Genomic DNA, 14,015 nt, shown 5'->3' with positions numbered 1-14,015 from the left:
CATAGTCATTTATATAAACCCTACAGTCCCATCTTAAGACAATTCATTCAATGACAACATCTACTTAAGATGCAAAGACATGCATGCCACAGAATACAGTCTACTTCATGTTTAAACACCAGTAAGAGTAGGGTGAGGATCATCTGGTATAAGAAACCTTTAAAATAACTTCATAGGGAGTATTTCATTCAGAAGAAAAAAAAAAAGGTGGCTCCTGCATGTCTGTGTTGTCCAGAGCACACACAGATATGAAGACCATCATTCTCTTCTCACCATTAAATTGTAAATATCTGGCCAGGGAACCAAATCTGATTTGAACAGCAGTCTTGGATGTGTGGGCTCATGGGGTTGATGGCAGGAGCACACTTTGCTTTATTTTTTCTAATAGTAAGGTTCAGAAATTAGCAAACACTTCCTGCCAGGGACCAAAGAGTAATCATTTTAGACTTTGTGGGTACCATCTATCTTAACTATCCAGTCTTATCACTGTTAGCAAAAACCAACCATACACAACACATAAACAAACTAGCTGTGTCCTGGTAGACTTTTTTTTTTATATAGAAACATGCTTTTGTTTTGTTTCTGTTTTTTAACCTTTTGGACACAGTAGTGGCTGTCACAGCCTGCACAGCTTTGGGTGTGTGGCAGTGGGGAATGAAGAAATGGCAGACACACATACAGAAAAGCTGGGACCAGGTGGGATCCTTTCTGTGCACACTGCTACCATCTATCCATACTCCAACCAGGGGAGCCTTGCCATTTCCATTTGTGTTAAGCACTGGGTTCCTAGACAGCAGTGCTCACGATGTGAATGCTCATTCATACATGAGTACATTTGCTGCTCAAAGATGGCATCACCAAATAAAATGGTGAATAAAAGTGTGCAAATTTCAAATGGTTATTTAAAGGATTGACTTTAAAATTGCCCAATGAAATGCTATGGGACACCCACCCACCCACTCATGGAGGACAGCAGAGCGAGAGAGGGAAGACGACAGAACAGCAACAGAAAGCAGGAAAAAAGGGTGACTTGGGAGGGATCTGGTGGTTTGATGGTATGAGCAAGGAATAAGAGAGTAACAAAGAATATGACCAAAGTACATTATACATGTATGAAATTGTGAAAGGATAAAAAAGAAAAAAGCATGTGGTTGGAATTCAGTCCAAGAATGATTACTTGTTAATGTAAAGTTTTACTTCGTTTACTTTTACAAAATTTTCAAGAGCTCAAAAAAATGTTTGATGAGTGTTCTGTCATTCCCATTGAGTGCTTTCTCCAGATTTGGCTGATAAGGTTGTTTGTTGAGAACCCCACCTTTCCTTCAAGGAACCAAAGGCTTCCATATCACCACATCATATAGAACCTCACAGTGAAACCTCCCTTCTCTTGACAGGTAAACACAAGACGTGAAGAGTACTGAAAGGGACCTGTGGTTGCCAAAGTGGCCGGAGAGGAAGCCTGGTCAACATCCTGTGAACAATCCTGCATTGTTTTCCAAAGATGCTGTTGAAGTTGTCTTAATTAACTCAGCTTGCCTTCAGTCCACCAAAGTTCTACATCATGGGTTGCATGAAGTCAAAGCAAACGTTCCCATTCCCTACCACATTAGACATTGACAGGCTTAATGAGAGTGAAGAAGCCTTTATGACAGATGGCAGCTGTCAACAGAGGACCCCTTCTCCAGGGAAAACTCAAGCCGAAGAGAAGAAATTCCCAGAGCCCAGTCCTATGGTCCTTGAATTCGCAGAGCGTCTGGCCAAGGAAATCGTGCAGGATGCCTTGCAGCAGTGGGCATGTGAGAACATCAAGTACTACAACATCCCATATATCGAGAGCGAGAGCTCTGACACCGCTATTGGGTGATGACGTTTCGCTGTGCTCCGGATGTAGTCGGTGCTAGTTTAAATACATGAAATGAGTTTTGAAACTGCAACTGGATGTAAAACCATGTCTGTGATAATATTAGTGTAGGGATGCTTATGATGAAATAGAATTTTAAGCAGTTCTAGTTAACATCAATGTATATCTGCTTGATCACACATTTGGGACACAGGATGGACAGAGGTCTTGTGGCACCCAGCACCCGCTGTCTGCCATAGCATGCTCTTCCTGAGGCAGTAACGGCATCACCAAAGAAAATGCTGAATAAAAAGTGCCCAAGTTCCAAATGGTTATTTTAAGGGATTGACTTTAAAATGACTATTTCTGTTAATCTATACCAAAAAATAAGCCCAGAACATGAAAAGGGGTTTCCTTAAAATGCCTTGACAAGGAACGGAACTCTAGCCATAGTGACCCACAGCCTGTTTGTCAAAACCATTTGTGTCAGGGACTGCCCACTTCCTGACACTTGTAACCTACAATCAGAGAACCACCAGTGAAGAGGGCTGCCTTGAATGTCGCTCTTACTAGGAAGTTTAATTTGTAGGTGAAATATAACTACCACCCTGGGCCTCAGGGGCACAGCTGTTACTGGATGATTTAAACTTTGCACATTACAGCCATCTTTAAATGATAGTTTATAGAAGTCATGGCATTAGCTTATGTCATTGAAATAAGAAGCTCTCCGGTACCTTTTATCCAGTAAATCTCAAAAATGACAGAAGCCTAGTCTGCATGGTGACAACTCAAGCCGTGTCATGACTAAATGAGGGTAAAGCCTCCCTGAAATGCTGGTGGAGGAGCAGACATGGGTGTGTGATTCTCCTGCACTACAGAGCAGAACAGAACACTCTCCCAAAGGGAGCACCTGTGTGGAATTTAGCAGTCACAGGGCACTCTTAGCCATATGTTATAGAAATGTTACAAATTAGGTATTTTAAAAACTATCAGAGTACATACTTTATTTTTTAAAGAACTCAACTGTATAAAGCTCAATAGTAATAGAAGACTTAGGATAAAGTCAGTGGAAACATGGAGCTGAGTGTCTACAATTACCACCGAGTTTAACAAGAAAGAAAATAGACCCATCTACATCAGCCCTTCAGTGATACAGTTTATCAGCATCCTTGAAATCCAAAACCACTGGAGAACGGCTTTTAGTATCATTAATGAGATAAATAGGTACTTGACTCTGTCAATAGCAAGAAACACTGTCTCTAGTTTTAACAGTAATACGTTGAAATCCAAGCCAAATAGTGTGAATCCTGCAAGTTTTAGGAACAAAGAGGTTGTTAAAAGGAGCAACAGGCCATCTTTCAGACACCTGATCATTCTGCTAATTTCACTGAGCCCTGGGAATCACAATACTCCACTACACTTGTAATCCAGCAGCTTGCAGATACAAACAACTACTCTTGTTCCTATGACAACCTGCGCATAAGGTCCAGTGCCAGAGTACTTTCCATAAGTACAGTCTCTAGTTCATGATGCAGCACAGTTTCCAACACCTGTACTAATGATTCAGGCAGAAGCCTAGGTCATGAGTTTTTCACTCATTTGGTTCCTCATATAAGGACACCTGTTGCAAGGTTTCTTGTTACTTAAAATATATGATTAAGTAGATAAAATAATACGTATGTTGGTCAGAACACGAAAACATAGTCGATACAAGGATAATGGCAAGTGGGTTTGGGTTATATATTTCAACTTCAGGCTCCTTCTTTGTCCCATGTTGATTCCCCAAGGGAGGAGCAAGGGTGTCTGTCAGGTCCACATCTAGCTAGAGGTCTGCTTCCGGCTGCCATCCCCTTTCAGCAACTGTGATGAACAGTTTTATCATGTGCCCTCACCCTGAGTCAGGCTTTTGTGACATATATAATATCTTCTAAGAGACCTATCTTTGAAATATATGAGAACTGTATGTCAGCCCATGAACAAGGGACTACAAGGCTTGTGTAGTAAGTGGATAAACCATGTGTGACAAAGAGAGTTGAACAAGCTTCATACTACACTGGAGAGTTATCGGGATCTAGTTTGGACTTAACGAGACCTCTCTGATAAGGAATCAGCCTTCTTTCATGCCTTTATAGTAACATTATATTAACAGCTGATCCTCATTTGAAGCCTCTCATTAAGGAGGAGATGGCTGAGAAGGGGGGGGACGACTCGTAAACAGAAGGCGATGACTCATTAGCCACTGGACAGGGACACGTGCAACATCAGTGCAAGAGCAGAGGGACTGCTGTCGGCACGCAGCCTTGAAGTGGGGACTGTAGAAGCAGATCTGGGAGGAAATCAATGTGCCAGTCCTTGATTTACTAAGGTTCTCAAAATGCCCCTCTTCCTCCCTGTTGTTACCTTTGATGACAGGCCTTTGAGCCTAGAATTCCCCCGTCTCGGTTGCCTTATCAGTTCTCTGCAAACTACCTATGGTTATTACCACTTAAAGCACAATTCTGAAGGGGACAAACATGGTGATCTTAAGCCCGAAGGAATTTGTATCAAACTGTCTCATAAGCATGAAAAATAAATGCACAGAAATGGCAAGATATGCGCATCCCACTGAACCACTGCTAGCATTTGGTTGGATGGGACGGAGTACACTTCTGCATTGTATTGTTTTAGAAATCAGAAGTTAGACATGTATGAATGATGTCAAGAAACAGTCACGTATGCATAATGTCTATACAGATGCAGTATCTGTGTGAAATGACCCAGCAAGCCATGTGTTTCTTCCTTGGAGCCATAAAAATTAGCTCTAAAGAATTAGCTGTCACTTTATTTACAAAACTCAAGTTTTGTTAGTAAATTCCCTTCACTGTAGAGTTAACTCTGAAGTGATATTTTCCCCCCAGATATTTTTGTGGAAAAAAAAATTTGTAACTATAATAAAAATCCAATTGCAATTAGCTTTCAGTACTGATTTAATTGAAGCAAATACTTTTTGGTGTGGTCCACTGATGTTTTATATAAAGACTTCTATTCTGTATTGCTAATATGACAAAGTGAATGAAGGCATTTACACAGACAAGCTCTTGGGTTATTAAGGTCTAATTTTGGAGCTTTAAGAACATAAATGTAAAACATGGTCAATACTCTGGTATTATTTCAGACATGTTTTGTATTCTGAACTGTTTGGAGGAAAAGTCCTTCATGATAAATAGGTTAAGAGCTGAGAAAATGTAAAGAAGCGCCGCCCTCTGGGTTGGAGCCTCCTCCTGTGTGGGAAGGTACAGGCCTGAGCCTGATGCTCTTTTCAGTTCTGTTGGTTTTCTTCTTACCTTACATTCTCCTAGTTCTTCAGGAGCCTGGGATGAAGGAGAAATTATAACAAGTTACAAAATAAGTGATTAGCTGACTCTAATATAAAGTTATTCCGACGTAAATCTGTCAGAGGCTGGAGAGATGGCTCAGCAGTTTATAGAGCACTGGCTGCTCTTCCAGAGGACCAGGGTTCAGTTCCCAGCGCCCACAGGGCTACTCATAATCATCCTTAACTCCAGGATCCAGGGATCCAATGCTCTTATGGTTCTGCAGGCACAATATGCAAACACATAAAAATATTTTTAAAATTCTGTCAACTTTCAATTACTAAAGATATTTCTATTTTAAATTGCTTTTAACTTTTCATATAAGAGTTGGGTATAACTTATAAAAAGCAAGGGTGTGTCTGTCTTAGAAAATGGAGTTTCTTAATTCCTTATTTTTTTCCAGGTTAGCAATACTGCAAATAACAAGAATAATGCTTTCATTTCTACCAGGGAGGTATGTTCTGATGACCCAGGGAAGGCTGAGGCTGAGTTAGCATTCTGGAGATGGAACTTAATGCAACCTTTTTCTTTCTGAAGGAGATTTTTCCTGTTTAAAGTACCCTTCTACAGTGTTGTTTTATATTCATTCACATTTGTTTGTTTGTTTTGAAACAGGGTTTCTCTGTGTAGTTTTGGTGCCTGTCCTGGATATGGCTCTGTAGACCAGGCTGGCCTCAAACTCACAAAGATCTGCCTGGCTCTGCCTCCTGAGTGCTGGGATAAAGGCGTGCACCACCACCGCCTGGCCTCATTCATGTTTTTTTAAAGAAATGTTTATAAGGAATTAGCATACCCCCTCCAAATTTCAAGATCTTTATTTTTGATAATATATACATAATTTATTGATTCACATATAAACTACCACTGAAAGCCAAAGTTACAATTTTTGTTTGTTTGTTTGTTTGTTTGTTTCCCGAGACAGGGTTTCTCTGTGTAGCTTTGAGCCTTTCCTGGAACTCACTTGGTAGCCCAGGCTGGCCTCGAACTCACAGAGATCTGCCTACCTCTGCCTCCCGAGTGCTGGGATTAAAGGTGTGCACCACCACCACCACCACCACCACCACCACCAGGCCAGTTACAATTTTAATGAAAGATAGTAACTCAAGACTCTCCAGAGCTCTTGAGAATTTCTTTTAAACCAGGGTGGAGCAAACCATTTCTGATGAAGATCACAGTTGACACTTAAGGCATTGCGGGTCATACAGTATATGTTACGGTGTCCTAGTGTTTCTGTTGCTATGAAGAGACACCATGACCATGGCCACTCTTATAAAGGAAAACATTTTACTGGGGTTGGCTTAGAGTTCAGAGTTTTAGTCCATTATCATCATGGCAGGACAAGGCAGACATGGTGCTGGAGAAGGAGCTGAGAATTCTACTTCTTGATCCACAGGCGGCAGAAACAAATGTGTCACTGGGTGTATCTTGGGCATAGGAGACCTCAAAGTCCAACCCCACAGTGACACACTTCCTCCAACAAGGCCACACCTCCTAATAATGCCACTGCCTATGTGGGCCATCTTTTTTCAAAGCACCACACATGGCCAGTTCCAGCAGTCATAGATAACAAGTACAGCTATCTGCAGCACGGTTCTATAAACACTGGTGTCTGAACTTCAGCTAACTGTTGTATCATGAAACATCATAAACACTGGTGTTTAAACTTCAGGTAACCACTGTATAAAATGTTATGTCTTTTAATTTCTTTTCCAACAATTTAAAAGTGAGGAAAGCATTTCCAGCTTGCAGGCTGGGTGAAAATGGGCGAGATGCCAGACCTAGCCTCTGTGCTGTTTGCTGGTCCTTGCTCCAAAATAAACCTGAGGGGTCTGGTCACCTCAGAATTTCAAATCCCTGCTTCCCAGAGATTTAAAATAGCTATTCAGATCTTCATCAGTAACTTCCTGTAACTTGGCTGGTTTCCACTTTGGACTCTGGTCTTTGTCAATGAGAACTGTCAAAAGAAGGTAGAGACATTAGCAGCACATCCTTTTCTGCTATGATCAGACTTAACTACTGAACTGATAACTGTGTCTTACCAGGCATATATTTCTATAGCACATTTTTCTGCAAGGTTTATGCTTTTAATAAAACCCAGTGAGCTAACCTGGCAGCTTAAACATTCCTCTTACATCCTCAGAATTACAAATGAAATTTCCATGTCACAGACAGCTAAACCCAGCATTGGTGCAGATGGGAGGGGAGGGCCCAGGCTTCTAACCTGGCTCTGAGAGAAAGAATTAATTACTTGAGTTAAAGGAAAGGAGACTGTATACATGATTAAATTTGCCATTTTACCAAATCCTATATAGATAGCTTTGAATTAAAAAAAAAATCAGACCACCATCAGGTAATCACAAAATCTTCTACTTGTACTTCATTACAGACACCACTCAGGGTAGCCACATTATATTGCCATAGGCTTCTAAGTGTAAATGCTGAAGAAAATAAAAAGAGAATACCTATTTCCTGGGGTTAGTGCTCTCAGTGACTCACATGTCATTCAGGAGCCTGGATGGAGGGTACACAGGAGCTCCATATTGTTCCTCACAAATACATGTGAATTTACAGTTGTAAACAGTTAAAAAAGCATGGTTATGGTAGCAAATATCAGTCATGCCTAATGTATAAAATTTTAACAAAGAATGAAAACGTGTGTGTGTGTGTGTGTGTGTGTGTGTGTGTGTGTGTGTGTGAGAATGAGAGAGGGAGAGAGAGAGAGGAGAGAGAGAGAGAGAGAAAGAGAGAAGAGAGGAGGAGGAGGAGAGGAGAGGGGAGGGAAGGGGAAGAGAGGGGAGGGGAGGAGAGGAGAGAGGGGGGTTGTTTGTGAGAGAGAGTTTCCATGTTTGCTCTGCTGTTGTTGTTTGGTGCTGATAGTACAGGAACTGAATCCTGAGCAAGCACTCTGTCATTAGCTTCTATCTCCAGACTTAAATCTATAAGACACTCAGAAAAACCCAAATTAAGTACAGTTGAAGCAGCAATCTGGGAACCAAGGAAGAAGGATACCTTGTTGCATAATTAAAGCTTTATGCACAATTAAATGTAGATACTGGAGAAGTATCTGTGCTTAGTTTTGTTCTGAGATGGAAGTCTCAGGTAGCTGGGGCTATAGTTATGTGGCCAGCTTATACTGGAGGCATAAGTCTGTCTGCTGTGGGAGGCACATCAGAAATGGCTGTGATCCCTCCCAACTGAAAGCTTGTATCTCCTAGCCAGTGTCAACAAAAGCCTAGTCCGGGACATCCTTCCCACCGGTCTCTTTCCCTTTCAGTGTCTGGCGGGTACTCATCTACCTCCCCGGGATTCTACTGAAGGACACAGGAGTGAGCACTAATCAAATCTGTGCTGTGTCCTGCAAGACAGAAAGAGCTGCCTGTGCAGGAAGCTCGGCATGCAGGAGGGAGAGCGTCTAGTCCTTACTCTGCTGGCAGGGTTCGCTTTTATCTGCTGTGACCAGAAAGGACTTCATCCTAGATGTTAAGATTCAGGACGTTTAACAATCATCTCCCTAATTTGCTGACATATCGTTATAGTTGTAAATTGCAGCAAGAATACTGAACAGTATTCTTTTATACTAGACACTAAACAGTGTTAGCCCAGTCGATGTTACTTTCTGAGTAAGTCCATGCTGAAACAGGAGGCAGCAAGGTTATCTCACCGTGAGCCAGGCCTGCTGGTGAGGTCGGTCACCTCAGCACTCAGGAAGCTGAAGCAGCAAAAAGACAGGATTCAGACCAGCCTGGCCTACACAGTAAAACCCTGTCTCCTAATAAATGGCCTTTTTCAATTTTAGAAATGAAAGCAGCGTGATAAGCAATTGCTTTGGGTATTTTGGTTATTATTGTTGGTGGTTTTTGTTTATGTATTGGAGACAGGGTCTCTCTATTATGTGGCTCTGGCTGGCCTGGAACTTGCTCTGTAGATGAGGCTGGCCTGGAACTCACAGAGATCTGGCTGCCTCTGCCTCTGTGCTGGGATTAAAGGTGGGCTCACTACATCTGCCAAGCACTTCCTTTGTGATTCAACACCCTAATGTTGACAAACTTCAACTCCTTTTCCATAAAGCAACTGAAAATATTTACCTAAAATATCTAAAGCTGTCTTGTATTTGCAAAAGGACCATTATACTATTTAACAAATAGTTTGGTGACAACCCCTGAGCAGTATAGGTCCCTGAGAGCAGAGACCATGATTGCGATCTGCTTGAGGAGATAACCCACAGGGAATTAATAGGAAAGATGCATACTGTGTTTTAACCATTCAGCCACCTGTGCAGACTCAACCTCATGTCTCTCTCAAAATGACCTGCGCCCTGTGCTTATTTATGATATGTCATACTACACATTAGGAGAATTCTACAACAGAAATTTACCAAATCTCAGGGTGTAGAAAATACAGCTGTTTACTCAGAGAAATATTTCTGGGGTTGGAGAATATAGGTCAGTGGTAGAACAGTAGCCTACACACACACACACACACACACACACACACACACACACACACACACTGTGTCTGTGGTCTACTAAAATGATAAATAAAAACAAAATTGGCCAGGTTTGGTATGTAGGAGGCAGAGGCAGGAAGAGACATGCAAAATTTATGCAGAAGAAAACAACTCATTTTATATATGGAACAACAGCTCTTTATAAACGTAAGAACTATACATAAAAGGAACGGTTACAAGTCTGCTAGAGAAAACCACCTCAGCTTTTTCTGAATGTGCCGCCCTGAGATGAGCAGAAACGTAAACTAGAGTGCCTCTGCGTTCTCCCAAGTGATGCTAACCGCCTAAACCTGAGGAGGGGTCGGTGGTAGTGCAGACACTGCCCCCATGAGAGAACAGTACAAAGGAAGCGCGGGGGTGGGGGTGGGGGAGCAGCTGAGGGCTTCTAGTCAAGAGCTGACGCACCTTGCGAAAGCAGCAAGGCATGTCTACAAGTTCACAGGGCAGGTCTGACACACTCATCAGAGAATGGTGCCAAGATGGGAATGTGAAGCATGTTAATTTTGGAGACACCTCTCCACATGTTACACACACACACACACACACACACACAGCAGCCACTCTAAAAGTTGGATTCTCACTACAACAGCCACTGAGGTTAACTGAGAACGCTCACAGATCCTCTTCCGGGCACTCAAGAAGGAAGGACAGATATCTGTCACTTACCAGCTCTAACGCCTTCGTGAAAGTCATGGCCTTCCTGAAAGAAAGCCAAGAGTGAATGGAGGAATCTGGCACCCTCGTTCCTGTGCTCTCGCTCCCCCACCCCCCTCAGCCCTTCACTCCTGTGACTGCAACCTTGACCATGGCACCCAGAGCCTGGACCCTCCAGGTAGCTCCCTTCAGACCGCCTCCCAACATCACCGGCTCAGGCCAGCCCACTGAGGCACGCATCTTTGCCTCTGCTCAGGCGGTGCAGCCCACAACTCCTCCTGTGGAGCCTGCACATCCTCCTTTCCCCAGACCAGGCTCTTGAAGCCACTGATGCGGCTACTTGCTCTGGAAAGTGACCTCCGCCTGCAAACCTCTATACCGTTCCAACAAAACCCTACACTAGCTGCATCCCCACTGGAAAAAAAACCCATAGGAATGTGAGTAATTTCAGTTAAAATTCGTGATTTATAAGTCTCAAACAGGCACAGAAAACTGCCCATGAACCATGACGTCTCCTTGTTCTCAAGGTAATGTTTTAAAGGCTTTTGTCTCCTTTTCAAGACTACAGGGAGGGAGCAGGGTCTCCCTTTCGGGGGCCAATCATGCATGCACTCCAGTTCACATCTCCTCCACCCTCCCAGGGGTTTTTCTTGAGAAGGGGTTCCACAGCTCTCTCCTGGCATCACTGCTGGAGGCCACAGGACCATGCAGCTCAAATGCCTGTCACTACCACACAGTGACTGGGTTGCCTTGGAATGTAGTTTCCTTCATGAAGTGGCTACATCGGTTCATCATGGGACTGTTTTAACCCGTGTCCTAGCATGGGGCACCTAAGGGTTCAGTCCATGCAATGCCCTGCAGTCCCGTTTCTCTTTAGATAATTCCCAGTCCTTCATGACTGTGTTCTAGTATTTTCCACCTTACAAATAAACCTCGTGTCCTAGATTCTGTTTCAAGAAGAAAAGGCTGTATAGCTGTTATTATTTTCCTTTCTTCACAGCCCATCTGTTGCATTTCACCTCCAGTTTACGGCACTCTAACTTCTTCCTCTGCCACTCTGAAACGGCTCGCCAAAACTCACTCATTGACTATAAACTTCCCTCTTACGCTTGCCTCGTTCCTCATAGATTTGGGTGTGTTTTGTCTTCATTCTCACTCTATTTTAGTAATTTATTTCCTTGGCGATCCATTTTTTATTCAGTGGTGTGCAGTCTAACCCTTAAGACCTTGTATATCTTCTATCACTATTGATATTTAGCTTTATTCCATTGTAGTCAGAAAAAATGTGAGGAGTTACTCCCATTTTCTTGTATTTGTTGAGACTTGCTTTGTATCATAATACGTGGCCTATTTTTGAGAAAATTCCATAGGCTATGGAGAAGACTGTACTCCCTAGTGTGTGGTTCAATATTCTGGTAACAGCCCCCATTTCATGTTGAGACCCACTGTTTTCCAGTTTGTTTTTAGATGATGTGTCCTTTGGTGAGAGTGGGGGCACTGAAGTCACTCACTGTTAATGTACTGGGGTAATCACTGGCTTTCTGTCTGGTAGCATTTGCGTTAGGAGGTTAGATGTGCCCAGTTTGCTGCATATGTGTTCAGGCTCCAATGCCCTCTCAAAGGATCGCCCCTGGATCAGTGTGATGTGACTGTAGCTTAGTTTTAATTCCAAGTCTCTTTTGTCAGTTATTGGGACAGCAATTGCTGTCTCCTCACTCTCTCCTTGGAATGGGCACCTGTGGCCATTCTCTCACCCTGACCTTGTCTCTCTCTTTGGTGGTGACGTGTTTCCTGGAAGAAGCAAAATGCTGAGTCCTGTTTTAAGTCCAACCTGTTAACCTGTGTCTTTGACGAGGGAGCTGAAGTCACTGAGACTCGGCTACTATGACCGGTGTCTTCTGGCCATTAGACGTGTCAGAATGTTGGTTCTGCGGTGATTTTTTTCCTAGTTCCCCTGTGTAACCACTGACCTGACATGAATTTTCCTCCCTGTCACCTCTTGCTAAGCTTATCTTTCTCTTCAGTCTGAGGTAGTCTTTCCACTCTCCACTCTAGTGGCTTGGTGGTCACAAACTACTTTCTTCTGCTTTTACTGCGAAACCTTTTCTTAAGTCTTCAGTTAGGAAAGACAGACTTGTGGGGTCAGATGGTCTGGGTTGGCATCTGTGGTCTCTCACTGTCGGGGCCTCTCTTACTTCTAAGGTCTACACTGCAAAGTCAGCTGTTACTCTGATAACCCACCTTTCTGTGCGACTTGGCCCTTCTCTCTTGCAGTGTTTACCGTCCTTTCTGTGCTCTGAGCCTTTAGCGTTTTGATGGCATATGATGTGGGGATCTGCTTTGGCCATATTTGTGCTCTGTATGCCTAATTCACCTGGATGGGAGATTTGGAAATTTTTCTCCCATGATTTTATTGAAAATATTTTCTATGCCTTTGATCTGCTTTCTTCTTCGATGCCTATAATTCATAAATTTGGTCCATAGATCCACATACTCTCCATGATTTTTGTAAAAGACTGATCATTTTCGTGGACTATGACCCAATTTCTCTACCTTTCCTTCAAGCCTTGATAATCTGTCTGCCACTTGCTTATTCTGTTCTGAATTTCACATGTTCTACAATGAATTTCCAAACCGGGAACTAACAATACTCAGTATAAAATTCTTACCATACATGCTTGAGTTAGCCGATATTCCATGGTGAGTACCTCTTGCAAGGTCTTTGAAGAGCCCTCCATGAGCTGCCTCAGTGTGATCTTTAGGGATGTCGGAGACATTTTATTAATTACCTTTGGGGGAAAAAACATTCCTTGTTACCCAACTGCTCGTCTGCTGAATGTAATAAGCTAGCTAAATTTCTACGTAAGCCAGATTAACACCTGTGCCTCGGAACTTCTTATGCCGTAGCTGAGCCCTGCCAGAGCAGGAAATAGAAACATTCTAGCCCACCACAACAGTAACAGGTCATTCCATAAATGGAGCAACTTAAAGCCTAATCAAATGAACTTTGTTTGAGTTTGCCTGGCATAAGCTAAGTAGATTTAAGTACACAGAAGCAGAATGCACATCATCTCAGGAACATCCCTTGAAATATCAAGGCAGGAGAGGAGAGCTGAGCAACCGAGAAGGGAAGGAAGGAGTTACTGACTGCTCTGTCCCCAGCTCTCAGGAAAATGCTTAAAGAAAATAAGAAAAGGAAGGGTAGAGAGGTAGCAGCTGTGATCTGGACATGTCTTAACTGAAATGGGCTCTTCACCACTGAAGAAAACCTTGTGCTGTGGAATAATGCTTTTGTACACTGGTTTAATAAAACACTGATTGGTTCGTAGCCAGGCAGGAAGTATAGGCAGGGTAAGCAAATGAGGAGAAGTCTGGGAAGAGGAAAGCTGAGTCAGGAGACGCCATGCCCGCTATCCAGGGGGCAGCATATAATGGGATGCAGGTAAAGCCATGGCAAAACATAGATTAATAGAAATGGGTTAATTTAAGATATAAGAGCTAGCTAGCAAGAAGCCTGCCTTGGCCATAGTTTAAAAATAATATAAGCCTCTGTGTGTGTATTTGGGTCTGAGCAGCCATGGGACTGGGCAGGACACAGAAACTTCCAACTACAACCTCAACTTAACCTGGACACAGAAAACAGCTCACGACTAAGTCTTCT

The 14,015-nt window shown here is 42.9% G+C and overlaps 2 protein-coding genes across 9 annotated transcripts in view; one reads left to right on the top strand and one right to left on the bottom strand.

The window, feature by feature from the left end:
* The window catches only part of C13H2orf88 (chromosome 13 C2orf88 homolog), a 37,782-nt gene extending 35,599 nt beyond the window's left edge, over window positions 1-2,183 (top strand). For 4 of the 6 annotated variants that reach the window (XM_037210431.1, XM_037210432.1, XM_037210430.1 and 1 more), the window contains exon 2: window positions 1,395-2,183. In XM_037210431.1, the coding sequence (XP_037066326.1) occupies window positions 1,562-1,864 (303 nt within the window). In that variant the 5' untranslated portion in view covers window positions 1,395-1,561 and the 3' untranslated portion in view covers window positions 1,865-2,183. The remainder of the gene's footprint in view (window positions 1-1,394) is intronic. The other 2 variants (XM_028886823.2, XM_028886837.2) reach the window with 1 other exon arrangement.
* Window positions 2,184-6,653: 4,470 nt separating this feature from the next.
* The window catches only part of Hibch (3-hydroxyisobutyryl-CoA hydrolase), a 65,877-nt gene continuing 58,515 nt past the window's right edge, over window positions 6,654-14,015 (bottom strand). For 2 of the 3 annotated variants that reach the window (XM_028886800.2, XM_037210429.1), the window contains 3 exons: window positions 13,024-13,143; window positions 10,367-10,400; window positions 6,654-7,147 (listed from right to left, as the gene is read on the bottom strand). In XM_028886800.2, coding sequence (XP_028742633.1) covers window positions 7,032-7,147; window positions 10,367-10,400; window positions 13,024-13,143 — 270 coding nt within the window. In that variant the 3' untranslated portion in view covers window positions 6,654-7,031. The remainder of the gene's footprint in view (window positions 7,148-10,366; window positions 10,401-13,023; window positions 13,144-14,015) is intronic. The other variant, XM_028886811.2, reaches the window with a different exon arrangement.

Source organism: Peromyscus leucopus, chromosome 13, assembly GCF_004664715.2.
Source record: "Peromyscus leucopus breed LL Stock chromosome 13, UCI_PerLeu_2.1, whole genome shotgun sequence".
Taxonomy (NCBI): Eukaryota; Metazoa; Chordata; class Mammalia; order Rodentia; family Cricetidae; genus Peromyscus; species Peromyscus leucopus.
Note: the sequence above shows the minus strand (reverse complement) of the source record. Positions and strands in the feature narration are given on the sequence as shown.